General features: G+C 46.6%; 1 protein-coding gene across 1 annotated transcript in view; it reads right to left on the reverse strand.

Moving 5' to 3' along the window:
• Positions 1-3,352: 3,352 nt before the first annotated feature.
• The window catches only part of MYL7 (myosin light chain 7), a 40,178-nt gene continuing 19,001 nt past the window's right edge, over positions 3,353-24,529 (reverse strand). Inside the window, exons 4-6 of the mRNA XM_019539750.1 lie at positions 11,379-11,390; positions 4,653-4,658; positions 3,353-3,503 (exon numbers count right to left, since the gene is read on the reverse strand). Of these exons, the coding sequence (XP_019395295.1) occupies positions 3,379-3,503; positions 4,653-4,658; positions 11,379-11,390 (143 nt within the window). The 3' untranslated portion in view covers positions 3,353-3,378. The remainder of the gene's footprint in view (positions 3,504-4,652; positions 4,659-11,378; positions 11,391-24,529) is intronic.

Below are 24,529 nucleotides of genomic sequence, written 5' to 3' on the forward strand. Positions count from 1 at the left end.
TCCAAATAGCTTCAAGCATCAAGGACAACAAAAAGTCCTTTTTCAGATATGTGGGGAGCCAGAGGAAAAGCAAGGGCAACACTGGACCCCTGCTGAACCAGATGAGACAACTGACGCCCAGGAAAAAGCAAATCTAAATGAGTACTCTGCGTTGGTCTTTCATCAGTCCCATGGGACACTCATGCCCACCACGGAACAGGGCAGTCTGGGTGAGGGAGATCCCCTGCCCTCCATTAATGCTGACCTCGTGAAGGAACACCTTGAGAAGCTGGATACCTTCAAGTCAGCCAGCCCTGGCAATCTGCACCCCACGGTACTCAAGGACTCAGTGATTTTCCGAGGTCCTTTCCAGCCCTAATGTCTATGAAATCTAAGATAATCAGTCCTTTGTTCTTACCTTTGAAAAATGATTAAACAAAGGTGCCTGCTCTCCCTTGTCCAAACCTTTTGTTATTTCATAGGCCTTTTCCCCACAGGCCCATCTCATAAATTCAGGAGTCCCTTTCACCCTGTCTTTATGTTGGAACACTTCCCACACTACATATCTTTTCCATTGTTTGGAGATATTGGGACCAGAGCTGCAAACTTTATTCCAGGTGAGGGCCTGCCACTGCTTCATATACAGGCATCATAATTTTTTCAGTATGTATCCATTTCTTGTGTCCCTTCCATATTTGCATGAGCAATTTGATTGGACCCTGTCAGAAAAATATGGGGCAATCTCTAAAAAGTATGGAAATAATATAGTAATACTGTTATATATGTTCTTCCATACGGGTAATGTGATAAGACTCACTAGTGGTTGTAGTATCTCAGCAATCAGCCACTTTGGAGTGAATGTACAGCCCTATGTAGCACTCAGCCTAGCAGGGCTGGGTGTTCTCCTTTGAGCTTAGATATCAGATAAATTGCAGACAGGAATAATCCACAGAACCATTATCAGATCAAGGCTGAACTATTTACTGTGGGCTATTTGCTAGCTCAGATTCAATGGAGAGTTCTGGGTGGAATGTAGCTTTTATACTTCAACAGTATCAATATAAGACTCAACTGTACTCCCTGTATTCATGCAGCAAGCGGGCGTGATGCTGATCTGTCTAATGCTAATGTGGGAGCTTGCATTTTAAACCTGGGGGCTTATTCTGAAACGAAATGAAGGAGGGATATAAAAGCAGGATATGAGGCCTGTAACTGAGAAATCTGGCATAACCAGGCCTGGGCTCTGTAGGTATTACCAAGGACCAAGATGTAACCATCAGTCATAAGATAAGCAACAAGTGGTAAGCAGGGATCCAGGTTTTCCGTTTCCCATGGAAAAACAGAAGAAAATGCAGATTTTCCCTTTTAACAGAGGAAAAACGTGGATTTTTCATTTTAACAGAGAAAGATGCGGATTTTCCACTTTTGCAAAGAGGAAGTAGTAATTATGCTGCTGGGTAGGGCTAGGATTCAGAGACCTAGACAAACTGGAGGATTGGATCAAAAGAAATCTCATGAAATTCAATAAGGACAAGTGCAAAGTCCTGCACTTAGGAAGGAACAATCCCATGCACCAGTACAGGCTGGGGGCTGACTGGGTAAGCAGCAGCTTTGCAGAAAAGGACCTGGGGGTTACAGTGTACAATAAACTGAATATGAGACAACAGTGTGCCCTTGTTGCGAAGAAGGCTAACAGTACACTGGGCTGCATCGGTAGGAGTGTTGCCAGTAGGTCAAAGGAAGTGATTATTTCCATTTATTTGGAATTGGTGAGGCCACATCTGGAGTACTGTGTCCAGTTTTGGGCTGCCTAATACAGAAAAGATGTGGACAAACTGAAGAGGGTAGATAAAGCCTTGGCTGGGATGATATAATTGGGGATGGCTCTACTCTGAGCAGGGGGTTGGACTAGATGACTTTCTGAGGTTCCTTCCAACTCTAATTTTCCTGTGATTCTATGTCAATTAACTTGTGATGCTGCATTATTAATCCAAAAAGATTTGGGGGCCCCTTGAAAAGTAGGGTGTGGAACTGTTAATAAAGACATGTCAAGAATATGCATTTATTGGGTACAGAAACAGGATAAGAGAGTGCACTGGTGAGAGAGATGACAAGAGGCTACTCAAGTGCCAGATATCCTGACGGACTATCAGCTTTGGGGTTTCTCTGCCAAGGATGTGTACATTAAAATGAGGGAACAAGAGTTGCTCATTGTATCCTGCTTTCCTTTTATCTTTCAAGTGGCAGTTATAACACTTTGGATTCAAGTCACTTATCCTCACTGGCTACCTTCCAAAGGTTGCTGTAATAACCACACAATAACTCAAAAGAGTCCAGTCAAATACAGGAGTCTAGGGTTTAATCCCTTTTAATAGGCAACAATATAAATCAGGAACGACACAAGTAGAGGCATGGAGTTGTACTAGCACAAACAGGTGATCCAAGTCAGGTATGCAGTCCACAGTCGCACAACACCTGCACTTGCTGGGGGCATGAAATCCTCCTTTATATCACTGATGGATAGATGCCCCTGTACTCAGGTGCTTACGTATGCAAATACTCACCCTGGATATGCAAATAGATGTTTCCATGTACTAATAACAAGTGGGTGCCAGGAAAGAAATCGGTGTGCTTACAAACGGTATTCTTTGTGGCTCAGGTCCTTGGCTTCCCTGATACTCAGCACATGAGGTGTTCAAGCAGACAGCTCCACACCCTCCAGGGAACGTAGGCATCTAACCCTGATCTAAACATCACTGAGGAGATGGGCCATAGTCCCAAATGTGCTTTAGAGGGAAATTATGACTGGGAGGTCTCAGTGAAGGACTCCTGACTGGGGGCCTTACTGCTTTTTCCCCACGTTACAGACTCTGAACTTCTTCACCCTGGAGCATCTGATAGAGACTAGGGGAGAGATCCATAGACATCAATAGCAAAGCTTCCAATTTTCACTCTGTTTACTCATGGTGCAGATGAAGTGTTGGGAGGAGGAGTCCTTACTTCACAAATATTTAAGATACTATGGAGCCTGATCTTTAGTTGGAAGAATTCAGTTGAAATTAGCAGAGCTCTGTGGGCTTGCTCCAACCACCTGGCCTCATATTTATGTGGCATGTTCAGGATTTTAGTTCTTTTCTCATTTGCTTACCACAATGTTGTCCTCTAGGTAAAATCCTCCCTTATTATGTTGCCTGCTTTTACTTTCAGACTTCAGTTGATGAGTGCCTGCAAGCAGCTTTGATGTCTGTAATGATGGATCGTGGGAGTGAAAAATGATTCAGGAAGGAGAAAGGGGCAAAAGGAAGGATATAGTTTCTGCCTGTGCTCACACACACAAAGGGAGGAAAAAACTGTGTGGCTGCAAAATGGGACAGTATATAAATAGGACTGCATCTGAAATCAATTGGTGCACATAGTGACAGTAAAGTTTTTGCAGATGTCATAACCATGAACAAAAGCGCCCAAGCCCCATTCAAGCAGACACCTGTTATGGGGATGGGCACTGTGTTTTTTGTCAGCTTGGGGTCTGCCCTCTTCCACTGCTTGTTGCTCCAACATCATGGTAGCAATAACCCATCAATCCTCATAGAATAAAACCAGTGCAAATCTCAGGGATGCTGGTATCAAGCCAGACCACAGATGTTATAGGTCAAAGAGATCTATTACAGAGTAGTACAAATAATTGATTTTTCAGTTCACTGGCTCAGCTGAAAAACACTGCAAAAAGATTGTTTCAGGTCAACTGGAAATTAATTTTTTTTTGATTTTTTGATGAAAAAAATATTTTTTTTGGGTCAAACAAAACATTCAATTTGACCTGAAACAAAGTGTTTCATTTAGTTTTCATGTTTGTAATTTTGGCTATTTTTAACAAAAACATTATTTTGTTATTAAGAATCTAAATGTTTTGCTTAGCAAATGACAAATGAATCTGCAGACTTCTCTTTTCCTTTAGCTGAAGTTTCAGTCACCCCCAGACCGCTTATTCAACAAAGGCATTTGCCAGATTTTATGGTCCATTCGTCCTTGCAGAGGCCTATACAGCACTGTCTCCTTTTGATTCATTTTGTTTTTCATAGATCCAAATGATGAAATTTCACTGTCTCGGGGACAATGAATGCGCTGTGAATACAGATACAGTTTAAAAACTCTACAGTCCAGAGGCATGACTAGAAAGTTTTGTGCTCTGAGTGGTGGCAGTAGCAGGGGCAGCAGAAGCAGATGGGTTGGCATCACTGGAGGCATGCAGCAGCAGTGGTTGACAATCTACACCCCCTGCAATCGGCACCTGGGGCTGGTGCCCTGCTTGCCCACCCCTAGTTTTGCTGCTGACAAGATCCTCTGCCAGTGATCAGGCCCGAGCACATTTCCTTTCAACCTGTCTTTCACTTTGTCGTCTCTGTTTCCAGGTTACCCATGCAGTATTATATATTTAATAACAGATGTCTGAGATGGATACTACTGGCGCTGAGGGTTATGCCTTCATTGTTAAATATTAAATAATACTAATAAAAAACCCAAAACATTAAAATTTCACCTAAGCTTTCTCCTGAGGTTTTTTCCATGGCAGATCTTTATCCCTAGCTCTCTTCTACCTCAAAGAGTCACAAAACCTCTTTCTGTGACCCTGAGCTGAAGTTTAATAGGACCCAGGTGGTCTGACTTAGGGTGAGTCAGCAGCAAAGCTCTACCTCTTTACAGATAATTCCAGAACTTGATTGCTGGTAACAGGACCACACCAACAGAAACATGCCTAGCGTTTATAAGGTTTAGAAGAATAGGGGGAGCCAAGAGAGGGGATTCCCTGCTCACTCCCTTCCCCTCTCCACTCCCTTCCCCTCAGCCCCCAAGAGCCAAACTGCCTCACCAGTACTGGGACAAGTGGCAGTGATAGCCAGAGCTGGGCAGCAAGCAAGCCGACCCCGACACCACAGTCCAATGACACCCAGGGTATGGTTGGACACATGAGGGATAAGGACCTTCCCCTTACCAGTTTTTCTCGGGTTAGGGGGCAAACAACCCTGGTAGTGCTGGAATGGGTGGTGGGGACAGTCTAGGCCATGTGACAGCTGGTACAGCCCTGGTCTAACACCCTAGTCCCAGGGAAACAGGGCTCTCTAGAGAAAGAGATTTTATCCAGGACCACAGGGGCCAAGAAGTGGCAGCTTGAGTGGTGAAGGTCCCCAGGAAAGAAAACACCTGACCCCAGTTTATCCCTGGTGGTTCATCTTGATGCAGGAAGGATGAGCTGCAGCTGGAGAGCAGAAGCCAATGCTGATAGTCCAGGAGTATCCTGTGGAAACGCTAAAGGGATGCTGGAAGCAGTAAAGAGGAGGACCCTTTGATGGAGAGAGATGGTTGCAGAGGGTAAGGGGCAGGATGGCCAGTTTACCTGACCATATTTCTTTATTTTTGTACTAGATGGTCTTCTAGGAATTCCTGGTAGTCCAGTACCAGGGAGGTACTGTGCCTAGCTCCCTAGCTGTGAAGCCTTAACAACAGGAGCTGGCAACTATGTGGTTATAGAGGCCTGTGGTGGGGGTGTAGGGGTGAAGGAGCCTCCGTTATACGCTTGGCACCCTGTCGAAGTCCATAACAGACTATTTGTCTGAGAGGTAGTAGCCCTGATGATGGAGGCTTCTGCTTTCCATGGGACAGAATTCTACTTAAATCCATCAAGTCGTGGCAGGTGAGTGTTCTGAGAAGGTCAGAGATTCTCTAACAGGGTAAGCAGTGCAGGTCACACTGTGGAGTAGGGTTTGACCACATAAACTAAGGAAAATTAATCATGCCTCTCTCTCCTATTTCTCATAGGAACAGCTTTCTTAAGGAAAGCAAATTACGAGTGTTACAGGCTTCTGAAGTACTGTGGTACTTTTCCTCCTTTAGAACTAAGCACAGGAATTCCAAGTGCTTTGCATGGTGGAGTTGGTTTGTAGGGCCTCTGGAAATACAGGGTTAATGACCCCCCAATCCAAAAGGCCTCCTGTTTCTTTCTCCTCTGCTGTTTCCACCACTGAAGCATCAGTGATGCCATTATTCTTCTGTTCTCCAAGTCAGCTTGTTGAACTGTGAAGCAGATGGAGCTTGCAGCCCCCAGCTGACTAACAAACAGCTGCTACTTCTACTAGATCCTGAACTCCTCTGGCTTAGTCTGTCTTCCTAGGTCCACTGTACTACTGAAAATGGAGAGGAGAGACAAGGCACGTCCAGGGCTCATCACAACTCGGAATTAACACTGCAGGAAGTGAAGTCTTAGAGGCAGCAACATGAGTGACCCTTGCAAGTACATTTGGCTCAGGTTGGCAAGGAGATCTGAAAGCCACTGCCAGCTATGTATGAGAGCAATATGGAATGGGGGAAAAGAGAGAGAGACAGAGTTTCTGTGACTTCAGAATGAAGAGAACATGCCAGTAAGCCATTAATATGTGTAGGGCTTGGAAACAGAGCATCTATTCCAGCTGGAATCACAGGCTCTAGAGTGCAAATAATACGGTATATTTTCACATACCACACACATCTACTTCCCAAAATTGGGATGTGTCTTAAGCAAGGAGGCTGATTTTTCTTTCCTGTTATTTCCCTTGCAAAGGTCAGGGGTCTACCCTTGTTGCTGTCTTACCACATCAGGAAGTTCCTGCTGTCTCACCCATACTGTGTCTTGGAATACCATACTTCCTGGACACTCTGGGTCCCCAGGAGGATTTACTCTGTGTCACAGTCAGTCATACCTCTAGAATTTTTTTTCTTTGTTCTGCTTTCCCAAAACAAGGTGCATGTTTTCCTTCAGTGCATGTGGTATGTGAGAAAATATAGTACCTGACTTCTCCCAGACACTTTTCACCCATGGATTAAAAAAAAAACAGGAAAAGCTGTTGAGTTATAATTGGTGAGACTACGGCTACAACTGGCAAGACAGAAGTTCAACTAAAGGAACAGCTAACCTAAAGGGATCTGAATCATGATCCCAACAACTGCGCCTCCCATCATGCCACATGTGATTTTGGCATCAGGGATCAGATCCCAATTGTGCCCTACTTGCCAGTGCAGGAAGAGTCCAGAACTATGATCCCGGGCTCCTCCTGTATTAGCAAGTAGAAAGTTGGGTGCCTGGTCCCAGCTCCAGGACCACAAATCAGCTGATCTCAGCCCTGGGAAAGCATTAGAGGTGGTTCAAGATTCTGATGCAGTCCCAGGACTGGTCCCAGGACTGTCAATCAGCTGATAGGTAGTCTCAGCCCCAGGAACGTGTCAGAGCTAGTTCCACAATCTGGTATGGTCCTGCAGCTAGGACTGTCCATCAGCTGATTTGTAGTCTCAGCCCTGGGACTGCATCAGAGCTGGTTTAAGACTTCAGTGTGATCTCAAGTTTGAGACCGCCAATCAGCTGACTGGTCATCTCAGAATGGGTTCAAGACTCAGTTGCAATATTGGGGGTGAGACTGACAATCAGCTGGCTAGTCACACAATTTAAGGTGTGATGGCAAGCAGCCACAAAATTATTACAAACCTTTTGTGGAATAATTTTGTGGCTTATTACCCATTGTTTTGCACTGTTAATTGCATCATATAGTCAGGTCACTATTTAAGATGTGATTAACTGGTTAATTACAGTTTAAGTCTAATGTCTGCCAGGGGCCTGAGGCAGAGAGAGCAGAAATGACTTTGTGGGTCAGAAGCAGAACCTTAGCGTCCCAATTCCCTGCCCGATGACTGCTTCACTGGGCCACTCTGCTTCCAAGCTGCGGGTGACACAGAGAGCAGCTGTGAGGACTCCAATGCCCACAATGTTAGTTCACCCCACACCACCACTGACTGACTCTATTGGGCATTCAAGCCACTCTGGGCCCAAGTGATCAGCACCATCCTCTGCTAGTGTAAGACCCTCCCCTACAACCCACCTTCTACTGATTTGTCCAGCTGAGTTTTAAGTGCCTCTTTTTCATCAAGAAATCAAAAAAAATTAACGATGGACACTCCTGCAGAAAACTTCCCAATAGAACTTTCTCTTATTAAGGATTAGGGATTTCCTTCTAAAACAGTTCCTTTGCCCTCTGAACACCCTTGTTCCCATGAATCCGTGCCATCTTCAAACCTCGCTGCCTCCTACAGAGATCTGCCTGAGCTCGTCACTTTTTTTCAGTCTTCATCTCTTTTCCAGGCCACCATCCTCTCCTGGCCTAGTCATTGCAACTTCTGCCTGTCTGGGCTCTGGGACCCATGTTGCCACCCAACCCTCCTGTTGATCCAAAGCAGTCTACCTAAGCCATCATTTTAGGATATCATCCTTAATCCAAATAGCCTCAGGTTCAAAACCCTTGTCATCTGGCCCTCCACACTTCTGCCTCAGCTTCCCTCTCCTTTGAATTACTCCTGATCAACCCAAGTGGATGGAAGCAGAGAGCAGGCCCTATTACTGACAGGGACAGTATCTGGCAGGGCAGCCTGGGTTGGGCCAGGTTGGGTTGGCATGGTCTTCAGAAGTACTCCATACTGAGCAGTTCACCTGATGGTTCATGTTAGCACAAAAATTAGCTATCACTTTGGAATTGAGAAGAAATGAATAAAGTCAATGTTCAGCATCCCAGTTGTGTATAACCAGTGTCTAGCAAATGGCCTGCAAATATATCTCTGTCAATCCAATTAGTCATTAATTAATGTTACTAGCTACAATACATATCCTGTAGCCCTCAGGAAACTAGAATTCATTTGTTATTGACTTTCTACTGGGTCAAACCAGAAGCAGTGGCATTGCTAAAAGGAACACTTTCTCTCACTATTCCTCAGTTTGGCCCTGTCCCCTTCCTGCCATCTTGGAAAAATTCCAAGTCAGAAAGCTAAGTTCTGTTTGCTTTGTATAAACACTTCTCTTATTTTTAATTGAAAAACTCCATGTACAGTAGAGATTTGTTGAGGGAACTTGTCTGGATTAAGTTGTGGATTAAGTGCAAAGACCAGAACTATTCTGATCTGAGAATGAATTAGCATTCGGCATTGGATGTCAAGACAATGAAAACTCCTGAAGTGTTTATGACGAGACTGTGACCCCAAGTGGCAGATGTCCTGAGAGATCAGTGGTCCTAAAGAAACTCTTGCAGCTTTGAGATGAAGTTTCCCAAGCTTCCACATGCATCTTCATAGCAGACTAAAAGTCAAGCATTGTCCTGGTTTGACTATCCCCACAGCAGGGCTGGCTAAGATCTAGGAAGGAAGGCAATTCAAACATGAAGCCCACCCACCCACAACTGCCCAAATTCAAAGGGGTTCAGATTTGAAGTCCCAAGAAACTATGGATTTCTATGTAGCTGAAGGTCAGGCCTGGATCCTTGCATTAACCCAGATCAAAATCCAGATGTTACCACTCCAGGTGCCTGGGAAAGGTCAAAGCCAAAAGAAGGTATGAGCTCTGTGCCCTGCTGTGTTACACCATGCTCTACAAATATCAATTCCAGTGAAAACTAAACATCTACTGAGTCTGAACCTTTCCTGTGGGGAAATATAAGGGACTCACCATAAGTGGATCAGGGAATAACCTTGATCAGAGATGACATTTTCCCCCTTCTCCAGGAAGTGCAATACAATAACAGCAATTCACTTGCTTGTGTACATTCTTAGATGGGTGCTGCTCACTGTCAGACCTAAACCCACTCCACAAAGTTCAGAGCTGAACTCAGGAACACGCTTACTCAAATCACCCCCACAATATGGAGGGGTTCCACTTCAGCCCTATGGACTGGGACCCTTTTAGTGCAGAAGAAAATCTTTCAATCCACCTTGTTTGGGTATCAGAATGAACAGGAAGCAAACTGTGAAGAATATTTTAGCAATGAAAGAATTTGGTTTGCTCTGATTGCTGGGATAGATTTTATGTAGGGGTGCACCAGTAAAGATTTTTTGGCTGATACCAATAGCTGATTATTAACTAGCCATATCATCCAATACCTGTCTGCTAGCCCAGCAGCTTGGAGAGCCATGTCTGGCCAGTATGTCTGTGAGGGGAAGGAGTGCTGGGGAGGGAAGGGGCATAGTGGAGACAGATCAAGGGCCTCATGGGGAAGGAGGGAGTGGGGCTGGGGCTGGGGCAGGTGCTGCCCAATTGAGGTGGGGCAGGGCACGGGACGGAGTCATGGGCAGCTGCTCCAGGCGTGCAGAGGGGGCAGCTCCTGCTGCTCCACACACCCCCAGGGAGGCACGGGGGCCATGTGCCCTATGGATTTGTGCATGGGGCGAGAGCAAGCTGCCTGCTATGTGTTCAGGACCAGGGGCTGCACTGACTTCTTCCTGGAGGGGAGGCTGTGCTCAGGTGGGCAGGGGTGGGGCAGAGTGTGTGGCACTGGCACTGGGAGGGGGAGCTTTAGTGTGGGCTACAGCCACCCCAAAATTTGCCACAGCCACCCTGTAGCCCTGCTCCCGGTGATGCCACCACCTGCCCAGCCCCCAGCTGCCCCATCCAGCCCCCCCGCCAGGAAGAACTCTTGCAGCCCCTGGCCCTGACCCCACCCTCACCCCGCACACAAATCGGTGGGGGAGCACATGCCCCCATGCCTGCACATGCCCCACACGCCCCAACTGTGCGCATGGATGCAGCATTTATCAGTGACATTATCGGTCACATAGACCAAAAAAAGCTGATTGCTGAAAATGTCAATTTTCCTTTTATCAGTGCCAATACAATATGGACTAATATATCAGCGCATCTCTAATTTGGACAGACCATTCTATGTTCCATACAGTTTGACATGGAAACTCTTGTTATCCAGAGCTCCTGCCATTCATTAAATCACAGGACAAAAACAGGCCTTGCTTATACATAAAAAGTTGTATCATTTTAACTATATTTGTATGGTTAAAACAATACAACCCCCCATCTCCATTCCTCCACAATGTGGACATAGTTATAGGAGTGCTTATTTCCATGTGGGAAGGGACATAAAAACTATATCAGTATAAGACAGCTTTATAACAATATAATAGCATCCACACTAGAGGTTGAACTAGTGTAATAGTACTGATAAATAATCACCCTCCTAATCAATCTAGTGATACCAACAGAAGATTCACATGCATACCAGGTCTAAGGCATCATGGGACATGGGTATTCTAAAAAAGTTGTGCTCAACCTTCTGGGCCAGTGGGCCAGATGAATGGTGCAGGGCCAGTCTGCAAATTATATCAGACTCCATGCTCCAGGGTTGTGCCTGTATGCCCAGGTGGCGTGGCCCTGTCTGACTCCTCCACGCTGGGTTCAGGCTTCTGGGGGCTGTGCCACCTCTGCCCGGCTCTGCATGCCAGGATTAGTCCTGGAACCCTGCACTGCCCACTCCTGGCCCCACGCACTGGGATCAGGCTCTGTGCCACCCTGTGGACCTGATCTAGTGCTCAGGGCCATGGATCTATGGGGAGCTGCTTAACGATCTTTACAGAAGCACAACATTGGCTACCATTGTCCCTCCGTTTTACTTGTGGCATTAGGGTATTATACTTTGTGGTTGTGTCAGGATTGGCTGTGGCTTTATTAATAGGTTAGACAATGGATTTGTAGAGGATGGTTTGGATAGGGATGATCATGCCTCTGGCAGGAGGTTGGATTAGATGACCTCTGAAGGTCCCTTGCAGACCTAATTTCTATAATTCTATGATTCACTAGGCTGAATTGGGGCTAAATTCAGAATGAATATCACACATAACAAAACACTTTATCATTTCTGGGAACTGCATTTATTCCCTTAAGGACAGTAGGTACTGCTGGGCATAAACAGGAAAGGAACAGAAGATACATTCAATAAAAATGATGCCGGCTGGCATTCACAAGAGCCTTTTCAGTGCCAGACCTGAAAGCACTGTGCTCAGAACATGCCCTCCCCACCCTTGCCCTTCCTTAATTTGATGCTACCGGGCACAAAGCACCTTACTAGTACATATTCAGCTCCCTGGTTCTGTTGAGACATTCCACTAACGTGGCGTGCATCCTGTCACACCTGTTTGCCCAGTGCTGAATATGCTCCGAGTTCACATTTTATAAAGCAGATGAGGAGAGCACATATTTCATTACAACCACAGCCCAACCTCACACCCTGTCAAGTTTTATTCCATACTTAACACTCCCAGGACATCAACTCAAGCTGAGCACTTGTTTAATCTCTCTGCTTGCTTCTTGGATCCTTGTGGCTGTGCCTGTGTGTCTGTATCCATCAGGCAGTGAATATATCAGGGTCTAGGAGAGGGGAAGTTAGCCTTCACGTTTATTCAAATCTCATACTGCTTTGTTAATGGATCTCACCATTAGATTCTGCAACACATGCTATATTCTCCATAGGAGCAACACACAGAAACCCCCTCACTATGGCTGAAGTACAATGTCATGATGGGAGAGAGGATGGGCTGTTAACATTAGGCTGAGCAAAAAGAATGGAGGCAAGATGAAAGAATTCATTTCCACTACTATAATAGTTATGCTTAGCATTTATCTTCAAAGCACTGTACAAACATTAGCTAATTAATCCTCCCAACCCCCCTGGGAGGAAGAGAAGTACTACTACTCCCATTTTAGACACCTTATAAATAGGAAGGCTCGATAGCTTGGATAGAGACATCCATACATAGAGCGGAGATAATTTGTGATATTATTTTATTGGAAACTGTGGGTTTTTAAATAGCATACAAGTGCCCAGAGCAATTAGCAAGAATGCTTAGCTTAGTACAGCAGAGGAAGAGAAGATTAGAGAAAGTAGACAGATCCAATGGATAAACAGATTTGTTGTAATAGATAGAGAACTTGGATGGATGGGTAGATTAGACACAATGGTAAGAGAGGATGGATAGACTAGCAAGTCAAGAGAGAGTAAGACAGACAAGCCTGCAGGATCAGACAAAGAGAAGACTACTCAGCAGGTCAGCAGCTTCATCTCCAAAGCAGATGTATCTGCTCTGCAGAGTTGGAGAGAGCTGTTAGAATACAGAAGTTATCCTAGGGCAGGGGGTAGTTTCTATGCAGCAGAATATATGCACAAACTTGCAGTCTGTACCAGGCCAGTATTTTGTGATGAAGAGAAACAGGGTGGTGAAGCCAGCCATGGTGGTCCTTGAGCTGAGGTTATTTTACCAAGAGCTTTTCTTTAATTCTTTTATTGTGTGACTTGCAAAACTAACTGGCTTTAACAGGAACTTCAGCAAGCCTTGCTAATTTACTAGGGGGTTCTACTTTTATGAATGTAGGGCCTCAGCCCAAACTTGTAAAAGTCAACAGGAAGACACTCATTCACTGCAATGAGCTTTGGCTCAGGCCCATGAAAGGGACTCATGACTGAGACTGCTCAAAACAGACAGGACCCTACAGCTCCTCCTGGAGCTGTGTGAAGATAGAAGTTTGGTTCCAGGGCAAGTCAGAGAAGTCTGAAGAAATCCTGGTTTGAATTAACTTGATGTGAACATTTTTTAAAAATTTTCAGCAAATGAAAAAATAGGAAAAAACCGCCAAATATTCATTTGAGGTCCAAAAAGGACTAGGAGTTTTATATGGCATTTTACAGAATTAAAAAAAAAATAAAGTAGTGGAAATTTCAAAATCAAAAGCTGTTTGGAATAGAAACCTGGGAAGGCTTTGTGTTGAACACAGCAAACCAAACTGCTCTGGCCTTTGAGTTGGGGGAAGGGAGGGAGCTGACCTGAACAATCTAGCAAATCCATGACAAGTTCCCTACACAGACAGTTTATCAAACCTGCATTTTTCATGGAAAAAGCAGTTCTGGCTGACAAATGTCATGGTGCTGCTAGCCTTTCCTCCCACCCTCCAGCTCACAGACTTGCACAGAAGTGCTCAAAGACTGGCCTGCTGGCACCCTGGTCAGGACCAGGGGACCACCTCAGAGGCTCCAAATCACCAGAGCAGGTGTGGGCAAAATACGGCCTATGGGCCGCATACGGCCCGCTAGGCCATTTTATCCGGTCTGTAGGGCCCCTAAAAAAATTCAGAAAATTAATATGTGTTTAGCTGTCCTTGGCTCCTGTCAAAGATGACAGAAGACAGGGGCAGTAGGACCCAGGGGAAGCCCCAGTGGGCTCTTGCAACAGCAGGGCCTGCCTGGCCCCCACCCCCCAAATCCCAGGGTCCCGGCCGGCAGAGGCTCCATGGAGCCAGGCCAGCTCCCCCCTCTCCCTGCGGGTGCAGCCCAGCCCGGCTCCACAGAGCCCTGCCAGCCTGCGCCCCGCTCTGGGCCCCACTGGCACTGGCCCTGGGACATCGGTCCCAAGATGGTGACCAGGGGCCCTCGACAGCTTGCCAAAACTGGGTAAGCGGCCCTTGGCCCGAAATAATTGCCCGCCCCTGCACCAGAGGGTGGGGGTCTGACTCCTAGTGGGTCTTTGAATACCTGCACTACTACCTGTCCCTCCGTGGAAGTAATGTCTGCAGGATGGCTAATGTTTAAACTGCAGTGCTTTAACACTGCCCCACAGTGCCTCCTGGCCCAGGGAAGGAAAAGTGAGAGACGTTTTTCCATCTTCATCTCAAGAGCATCTAAGCATTGCTCACCCAGAAGCCTCATTATGCTATTCTGGCCAGAAAAAGACCTTTAAAATCCACCCTGCATCCACCCTTCCCATTCAATAAAGAACTGGCATAAAGGCTCAGTGCCAGTCCCCCTCCCAGGTTTTGCTCTTGGGAGCAAATTTGGGGGGCAGCTGAATGCAGTGTTATGGGGCCCTGGGAAGCAGAGTGTCAGGTTGGTGTAGACCTGAAGCTGGAGGCAGGCCAGCCCCTGTTTGGCCCAAGAAACTCATTCTCTGTTGCCTGGTCCCTTATGGATTCTTTACCCCAAAGTATTCTGAACTGGTATAAAAGGCTTCACAAGAGGCTGGGCAGTCAGGTCCAGGGAGGACTAATATGGCCTAAACACAACTGTGTTGTCTCCCCCACATCCTTGCCCCTAGCTCAGAAACAAAGCATAAAGGAGTCTAGGAAGTACTGAGAGGTGCACACTGGCTCTAGCTATTGGCATTTGTAGATATTGTAGAAGCCCTTTAGCAAGCATTTGCCTCAGGTGACTATGTTGCTTTTCCTCCACTTGTCAAAAGGGGCACCTAACCCAGAACTAGCATGAGGACAACAGAGACCACAGCAGCATAAGTGAGGTGTGCATCTGATGTGAACAGTGATGATCACATCACAGATTCCCTACTGAGTCCCAAAATCCAGTCCTTTCCAGCTCCTTTGCCCATTATGATTTTTTTGCAGATCCACTACTTCGGTAGCAGCAAATGAAGGAAGGTGCCTATGGAGGCAGCTCTGCCATGCCAGTCACCACAGCACCTATCAAAGGCCCTTTCTTTGACTGCTTCTTTGCAGGGAGAATCAAGGTTGCCCTTTCTCTTTCCTTGTTCCCTGTCTCCACAGGCACCTGTCAGCTATCCTGGTGTGACTGCTAGTTACCTGCTGTGATGCTGGTTGGAAGTGCTGGCAAATGCAGTGTATGAAATGCTACAGTTCAGGACAACAGAAGCAATTTCACTCCATTATCACCGGCCCTTGAGCACCTAGGCACAGATTATCCACATGACCCTGTGACAGACACCAAGCAGACATGTCTGATTTCTAAGGCCCAGAAATGCTGCTGTTCTGCACAGAACTCCTCTGCCTCAAAAAGGTTGTAAATTCACTGGGGTGGCAGAGTTGGCTTTTATGAGGGTATTTTCTGTTCTGCTTCCTCTTGCCAATGCTGACTGAATGGCCTGACTTTCAGAGTCATTAGAATCCAAGAGATACAGCACTGGGTTGGGAAGAAAGACACCTGACCTGACCTGACCCAAAACCTGCCATGGTCTGTGACTGCTATATCTGATGATCATAGAAACAAAAGGCAGCAACACTGCAGCTGGACTACAGATTCTTGCAAAATGATGACTAGGGATCCTGGTTTTCCCTAAAAAACCTGCAAATTCCCTGATAAAAAATCATGAAGTCTCTGATAAATACCCCCAAATCCATGATTAAAATGAAAGCCCCCCCAAAGCCCCTCTGATGCCCCTTACTCCCCCCCTCAGCCCCCTGGCCCTGCTCATGCCCCTCACTCCCCCCCCCATAGTCCCCTGGCCCTGCTTGTGCCCCTCACTCCCTGCCCTCACAACCCTCCCAGCCCTGCTCTTGCCCCTTGCTCCCCTCCCACAATACCCCCAGCCTTGCTGGTGCCCCATGCTCCTCATCCACAGCTCCTGCTCCCCAGCTGCCAGGGCTAGAGGGCCAGGGACCTGGCAGGAGGCAGTGACTGCTGCAGTGGAGTGGCGCCTACCCCCCACCTCCCTGCTGCCTGCTGAGGGCTCATGGGGGTGGGGCCGGCTCCCCACCGCTGCACACACTCTTGGGAGGCAGGAGGGACCCTACTTCCCAGATCTGTGCACGAGGCGGGGGTGAGCACGGCTTCCTGCTCAGGCTCCCACCCTGCTGCCATCCCTCAGGGCCTCTGCAGTCCAGTGGGTGCAACCTGGCAGCAGTGCCTGTTCAGCCTCCACAAGACAAGGCTGAGGGGGGATCTAGTGGCCTGTTACAAATTAGTCAGTAGGGATCAGCAGGCATTGGGGGAATCACTATTCCCCCATGCACTGCCAGGAGCGACCAGGAATAATGGTCACAAGCTGGCAGTGGGCAGGTTTAGGCTAGATACCAGGAAGCGCTACTTCACGGTCAGGGCGGCTAGGATCTGGAACCAACTTCTAAGAGAAGTGGTGCTGGCTCCTCCCCTGGGGGTCTTTAAGAGGAGGTTGGATGAACACCTTGCTGGGGTTGTTTGACCCCAGTATTATTTCCTGCCATGGCAGGGGGTTGGACTTGATGATCTGCTCAGGTCCCTTCCGACCCTAGAAACTATGAAACTATGAAGGGGGCAGGGCAACCACCCTGAGTGCCCAAGTGAAGGAGCGCCAACAGGCACTGCCCAGCCGGGGTGGAGTGCAGGATGGAGCCATGAGTGGCTCTTTTGGGAGGGGAGAGGAGGAGGACAGCTTCTGTCAGGCAAGCCTGAGGTGGGGGGGGTGCCCCCCAGATCTATGCATGGGATGAGGGTAGGCTGCAGTTGCGGGCTTTAGCTTGGGTGCCAAACTTCCTTGTACAGCACTGCTTGGCACTGCAAAGAACAGCGAGGCCTCACAGGAAAACTGCTTGCTGCTGCAAGCTCTGCACGGCTGTGGCAGCACATTCCCTGCGCATGCAGCTGCAGTGGAGGAAGTGGCATGGGGCTGTGCACAGTGGGGAAATTTCTCCCAGTGTTTCATTTCAAAGTTGTTTCAAGAGCTTCTAGCTCGAAACAGCAAAATCGAAATGAAACAAAAGCCTTTGAAACAAAACAGTACCAGCCTCCTGTCACCTGCCAGGCAGTTTGGGGGCTTGCCTGCACCCCTGGGAGGGCTGCACGGGTTGTGCCGGTCTCCTCCCAGGAGTGCGGGCCCCTTATCTGCCTGCTGGATGACAAGAGGCTGGTGCTGCCAGCTGGAGCCAGCAGCAGCACCAATCGTCCCAGCGCTGGGTGCGGAATAGCCGATGGGCAAAATGTCGAAACAGCATCAAAATGACGAAACTTAACAGAACAGCGCTTTCAAAATTAAACAAAATTTGAAACGAAACACTGTTCCGTCGAAACATCAAAACGGAAGTCGAAGCAGAATGGTGCTGTTTCACGCAGCCCTAGGGCAAAGGCGATGTGTTGCCAAGGCAGTGCGGAGCCTGCAGCAGCAAGCAGCTTTCCTTATACATGCACATGGTGCTCCCTGCCTGGCCGGCCTCCTCCCACTCCCCCCAGTTTCTTGCTGGCTGGAGCTCTGCCAGCCTGCAGAGAGCTCAGTGCAAAACTGAAAAATCCAAGGGTTTCTCCAGTAAAACAAGAAATCCATGTTTGCTTCTGGTAAAAGGTCAAATCCACAGTTTTCTCTGCTTTTACATGGGAAACAGAAAACCCGGATCCCTGATGATGACAGAATGTCCTCACAAAAAGATTAGTGAAGCATGAGGTGCCTGCAGCAATGAATGCTGTCTGAGGTTCCAGACAGACAGACAGGTGTCTAACTGGCATTTGCTGATGCTTCGAAGCAGGCAGTCTGAGAAGAGAGGGCTCCCGCTCCCTGACAGACATTCCAGCTGGGTGGATATCTGTTTTAATATTTTGCACAGACGGTGAACCTTTTATTTGAACTTCAACAGTAATTGATGAACCCTCACAATCTCACTGTTGTGCTTTATCACAATTTCATTCTATGAGGAGGTGATAGGCCTTGCTTGAGCTCACAGAATGATTCTCTGAGAACTGGGACAATGGTCCAGAAGACCTCTCACAAAGTCTACTGCTCTTAACTGGCAGACCATCCTGCCTGAACAGTCCAACGGCTCTGCCAGATAACTGGCTTTCCAGGAGGGGGCACACCGTAATGATGTTGGTATGCAGTAACACCCTACACTGTGTTGTGTACTATTAGTTACATGGTAGACAAGCGCAAGGACTATTTATTATTGCCCTGGGGCTCCTTTGTCTTATACCTCCCTGTCCCTCCAGTCTTCTGCACCCCTCCCCCCTTCACTCCGACATAGAACAATGTCGCGGCAGTGGCACATACTAAATTTCCTGGCTTCATCAACAAGCTTGACCTTACCTGAAAAACATACCTGTTCACTGATTGCCAAGTAAATGAAAACAAAAACCAAATACAGCCTCACCACCTCCCGTTTTCTATACTCTGTACCACAAAATCATACAGTATCATAGATATGTAGGTCTGGAAAGGACCTTGAGGGGACCCATTTGCCTGAGGGGTCATCTAGGCCAAACCCATGCCCATGTTCTCATCGATTCCTCTCTGAGGTCTATAAAAGGGGTTGCCAAAAATACTGACAGCTCCTTCTATACCTTCTCCACCCCAAAGCAGCCCATTACATAACACCTAGAAGTTTTTGTGGCTTTTGGACATAGTTCCATTCTTGAACAACTCCTTTCTTCCTTAGGAATACTCTGCCACACCTACCTGACAGCCGGACATTATGAGCCTCACAGTTTTTTATACTTGTTTGATATCTGATTTTATCTTAAGAAAAGGGAGGCTTTAGATTAAAATCCCCCAGTCTGGATTGCCTTGTACCAGTAGAAGTCTGTGCATCTGACCCTCTAGCACTGTTTGACATATTCCTTCCCACCTATTATACTTTAGTTCCTCCCCTGCTTTATTCCCGGGTACTAAGTATTTGTACACATCAAACAAAAAGTCAGAAACTTCTGCTTGCTTTTCACCCTGACAATTGTCTTACGGAACCATTCACTTACCATCCACCCTCCCAACACTTATCAGAGGAGCCTGCTTCCCTTTCTCCTAGTGCAGCCTCACCCAGGCTGGGCTGATCATCCAGTCATCCTCCTCTAACTCTCACAGTGGCTTATGGGTTGTTTGAAAAGAGTATCAGTAAAACAACATGCGGGTGCCTGTGTCCAAGACCCCCACATGCCTTCACTCTTACCATAGATGAACATATACTTAAAAGGTCTTCTCCCACACAACCAGAAGGAAAATAATCTCAGCCCTTCCTTGTCATTTGTACTGGGGGATAGAGGGGTGCACCCATCCTAAATACACCCTCCAGCAGCACACATTGAGAGAGACCTTCTATTTTTTAACAATGGTAAGCACTGTTCATCCTTTTCATCCTTCAACTTTTCATTTTCCCTTTCCTAGAATTGCCCCCCAATTCCATGCAGCCATTCTCCCTGCCTGACAGGATTTCCTTCTTAAAATACTTTCATCTCTCACCTTGATCCAATTCAAGTGTGAGCCTGCCTTTAGACTCTCTTTCTTTGTTGGGTTGGCTGAGCACTTTGCTAAGCTGATAGCAAGGAAGAGGGAATCATGAACAGAGATTTTTTTTATACAGGATTGTAGCTGTGTTTTTAACGAGGAGCTTATCCCGTTGGTGGCAGGCTCTGCTTTGGTTCAGGGGCGCCCCTTTGGCATCTACTGGGAAAACAGGAGGGCTAAAAGCTGCAAAGCTGAGGACCAATTTTGCCACCCAGTGTTCACAAGAGATGACCTCCTTTGATTAGCCAGAAGATGCCCTGGGCATCAACAACTGGGCCTCGTAACAATACATCATTCTGTGCTGTGGTCATTCACATACGCTCAAGAATAAAAAATCTCAGCATTAAGTAATCCTGGTGTGATCCTGCCCCATTGTGCTGCTTAGGATTTTGGCTGTAAAGGCCAACAGAATTCCTAGGAGGAATCAACCATCCCTCTCCCAGCACTATACATGTGTCACATCCTAACACCTGCAGCACAGGGCTTAGATTTCTAAAACTGGGCAGGAATAACCTCAGATTCCCAGCTGGATCGTAAGAGGAGGGGGGAGTGGGTTGCTCTGGCTTGCAGGACAGGGTGTCTTTGGGTAAAAATAGACATTGCCAAATAAAACAGCTTAAGCTGTGGTGGGATGCATCCCACCATAGCTGATCCACTTTATTGGGTGAAATACACATCACTTATTGTCCTGCATCAGGATGTCCCAAATGCAGGACAACAGGCAACATGTTTGCCTTGCTTGGGGAACCCCCATATCCCTCCCTGCCATGTACCTCCATGCTGGGACCTGCACTGATTTGTGTCTCCATGTGAAACCCAGGTTAGTCTGGGCCCCAGCACGGATCCCAGCATGGAGTTATAAGGCTGTACCAGCCCAGGCATGGGAGCATGGGATGCCAGGGATTACCTGGATTGCATGCCTCCATTCTAGGACCTGCGTGGGCTTTCCCAGGTTGCCCCTGGAAGTTCTGGGGTGGATATCTGTAAGTGGGAGCCCTGACCTTCCCTGCTTATGAAGAGGTGCCCTGAGATTCCCTGGAGGAATGTCTCTGCAAGCAAGAAAAGGCAGGCAGGTGGACCCAGGGTCTGAGGGACTGAATCCTACACAAGAATTTCCAGGGTGCACAGGATTGGGCCCCTCAAGCCCCCAGGGTACCTGCCCAGGGACAGCTGAAAAGTATGGGCATCTCTGAGTTTCCTGCACTCTCCTGCCACAGAGCAAAAAGATGACCACCACAATAATGCACAACTAATTAATGCTACCTTTTGTTACAGCCACTGATGTGACACAACAAGGGTAGAGATATTTATTTGCTCACTATTTGTGGTGCCATAAAAATGTCTATTGCACCACAAATGCCTCATCCAACAATGTCTGTTTCAACCCTTTCACCTCTTGTTTCTATGGTGGTCAGTCTATGTCCAAGTCAAGAGGAACCTCTTCATCTCACATCCTTCCCTGCCTAAGGAATGAAAACAGGGTTCTTGTGTGATCCTCAGGGTCTTCACATCCTCAGAATGCAGAGGCTCTGGAAATAAATCCACAAATGCTATCACCAGTGCTGTCTCCTGTTCCATTTTATAACAAGCATCCCAATTATAACACAATAATCATGATTATAATTACATTTCATCATTGCCACAATTTATTAGTGCTCTATCAGGTCAAAACGTAAGTGTAAGACACATGCAGCAATAATGAAATGTGGCCACTGAGCATTTGATGGGTCATTTTTATCACTGACAGTGCCTCCAACCCTGGCCTTGCAGTATCCAAGCAGATCAATGGTCCACCTAGCCACTGCCAGTATCCTGTTTCCTATTTAGCTGTGGCCAATGACAGATGCTTTCAAGAAAGATGCAACACTCCCATAATCTTCTAGCTGTGCAAAGCCATGCTGTGTATGCAAAGGGGATTTCTTCCTGACGCAGCTGGCGATCAGCTTCTGTCCTGAAGCATGAGGATTAATAGCCCTTATAATTTTATTCTAGCAAATTAAAGTGCAGCTGCTGTTATCTGTACTATAACTGCCTACTCCTGTTCAAAACAGGCTAAATCATTTCCCTAAATAATATGCTACAGCGGGGAGTTCCATGGACTTTTCTTAGTGTTGTGGCTGTTTAACACTAGAAGGAACCTCTGTGTTCATCTAGGCTGCCGTCCTCCACAACACAGGCTGAAGGAAGTCCCCCTGTCATTTCTCCATCTAGCCCATAACTTTTGTTTGTACAACAGCATAGCCTTTAGAAGAAGATTTAAAGGCACTGGTTGATAGAAAATCTGCCATATCCTTAGGGAAGTTGGTTTGATGGTTAATTACTCTCACTAGTAGGAAAAAAAAAGAACCTTATTTCTACTCTGAATGTGTCTAGCTTCCGCTTCCAGCCACTGCATCTAATTATGTCTTTATGTGCAACACTAAAGAACCCTCTCTATCAGAAATCTCTTCTATCTGCAGTCCGTGATCATGTTGCCCCTTAACCTCCTCTTGGGCGAAATAAATAGACTGAACTATTAATTTTCTCCATCTCAGGCATGTATTCCCTGACATAGATCTTCCTGGCAATCCTTCACCTGAATCCTTTCCAATTTTTCACTATCTTTTTTGAAATATGGACACCAGAACTTGACCCCGAGCTCCAGTAACAGTCTCATTAAGGCTGTATGGAGAAATGTACCCCTTGCCTACTTTGGCTTACTAGCCTTCCTTTTCCTGCATCTGCCCTCTAGGCTGCGGCATCATGCTGGGAGCTCAAGTTAAACTGTTTATCTACCATGACTCCTAAATACTTTTCAATGTCGCTGCATTCCAGGAGACAGCTTCCCTCCTCCCGTAAGCATGACCTTATTCCTTGTTCCTTGCATTTGGCTGTGTTAGAAGCATGTTGTTCCATTGAACCCACCTTACCATGAAATCCAGTACTCTAGGAATCTGAGTGCCCTCTGCAAATTTTGTCATTAATATTAAAAGAAAATGGCATTATGTCCTGCTTATGATTCTGTATACTTCTATTTCCACTTGCTCTTCCCATTTCAAAGCTAAGCACTCCTAGGTTGAAATTCTGACCTCGCTACAACATATGCCACAAGTCCCATGGATTTCAGTGGGGCCACCCTTTACATCTGTTCTTACTAGTACTCAATATTTATGTTTCCATGGGCACATCTACATGAGACACTTAGTGTGCAGTAGACTAATTCTACTGTGCATCAGCACAGCAGGCAAAAACCATGCTAATGCGCTAATGCTCAGCAGAATTAGTCTACCGTGCATTTAGCATTTCATGTAGACGCGCCTTTGGAAACATAAATATTTATGACTAGTAAGAACAGTTGTAAAGGGTAACCAGATATGAACAAAGTAAAGATGGGGTGAAACTGTGGCCCCAAAGTCAATGGGACTTGCACGTCACAAAAAAGTATGTACCAGCGTTAATGTACAGTAGCACTGATTATAGCACATTAAGCTAGTACCTGTTATTACAGAACTAACTTAATGTGCCATAATTACAGTGCGTTAATGAGCATGTAGACGTGCCCCATAATTCCTAAAGCCACAGTCAGAAATCAGAATCCCACCATCCTAAGTCTATCCAACGGCCTACAGAGCTCACAGACAGACAGAACACTTACAGAGGCATAACTGGCATTACACCAACATACAGAAGTAATGGACAGACAATACAAAGCACCAAACCATGGTAACTTCACTCCTGACAGAATCAGGGGTAACACTGCACCGCTATAAGTTGTACCAGTTTAGGTTTTGTCTGCCAAATTCACCCCAATGTAGCCATTCGCTGAAGGTAAACAGGTTTTTACCTATTTTACCACCTACAGCAGAGCATTTTAACAGCTACTTACCATGTAAACTACCCCAGCTGAACATGTCTAATCATAATCACCTTCTTGAAGTAATTTACCTCAGTATACAAACTCAATGTAAATTACAGAAAAGTATGTGTTAGTCTGCCCGTGCCCAAAGTCCCTGTCTTATAGCTCTCACTGTCTCTGGGCATTTTTATACGTGCTCTAAGCGCCAGGGAGTTGGGGAGGAGCGCTTTAATAAGAGCGGCTCCGAGAGCCACTGTAATCAAAGCTCCCGCAGTGTCTTGTGTATCAGTCTCCCTGCACTTCAAAATGGCAGCAGGGGCACTTTAACTAAAGTTTGTTAAATGAGATTTAGTGCCCTCATTGCCATTTTGAAGCACAGGGACACTAATACGTGAGATGCAGAGACTGCTGGAGGTGTGCTAATTAGCACACTCAAGCAGACTCAATTAATTGAATCTCCTCCAACACGCTGCCTCCCCTCACATCTTCAGGCACCTGTTACTGCTATTCTCTGGGCATGTTTGACATCCCTTACAGAAATATCTAAGAATTTGCCCAGACTAGAAATACTCCCACAGTGGGACAGCCTTTGAGAAAACTACAGCCTTGATTCAGCATATGCTTAACTAAGAAAATGATTACTCATGCCACACTCACTTATAGCCAAGTCATTTCAGGACGAGGGTCTAAGAGGACTGCGTCCTAAGTCTTCATTTCCTGAGGTCTCCATTCCTGTTATGATGCAAGACACCCATTCCTTTTCATAGATTTCATGGACATTAGGGCTGGAAGCAACCTCGGGAGATCATCGAGTCCAGCCCCCTGCCCAAAGGGCAGGAAGTCAGCAGGGGTCATAGGATCCCAGCAAGATAAGCATCCAATTTACTCTTGAAG

The sequence above is a fragment of the Crocodylus porosus genome, unplaced genomic scaffold (genome assembly GCF_001723895.1).
Source record: "Crocodylus porosus isolate Cpor-Errol unplaced genomic scaffold, CroPor_comp1, whole genome shotgun sequence".
Classification (NCBI taxonomy): Eukaryota; Metazoa; Chordata; order Crocodylia; family Crocodylidae; genus Crocodylus; species Crocodylus porosus.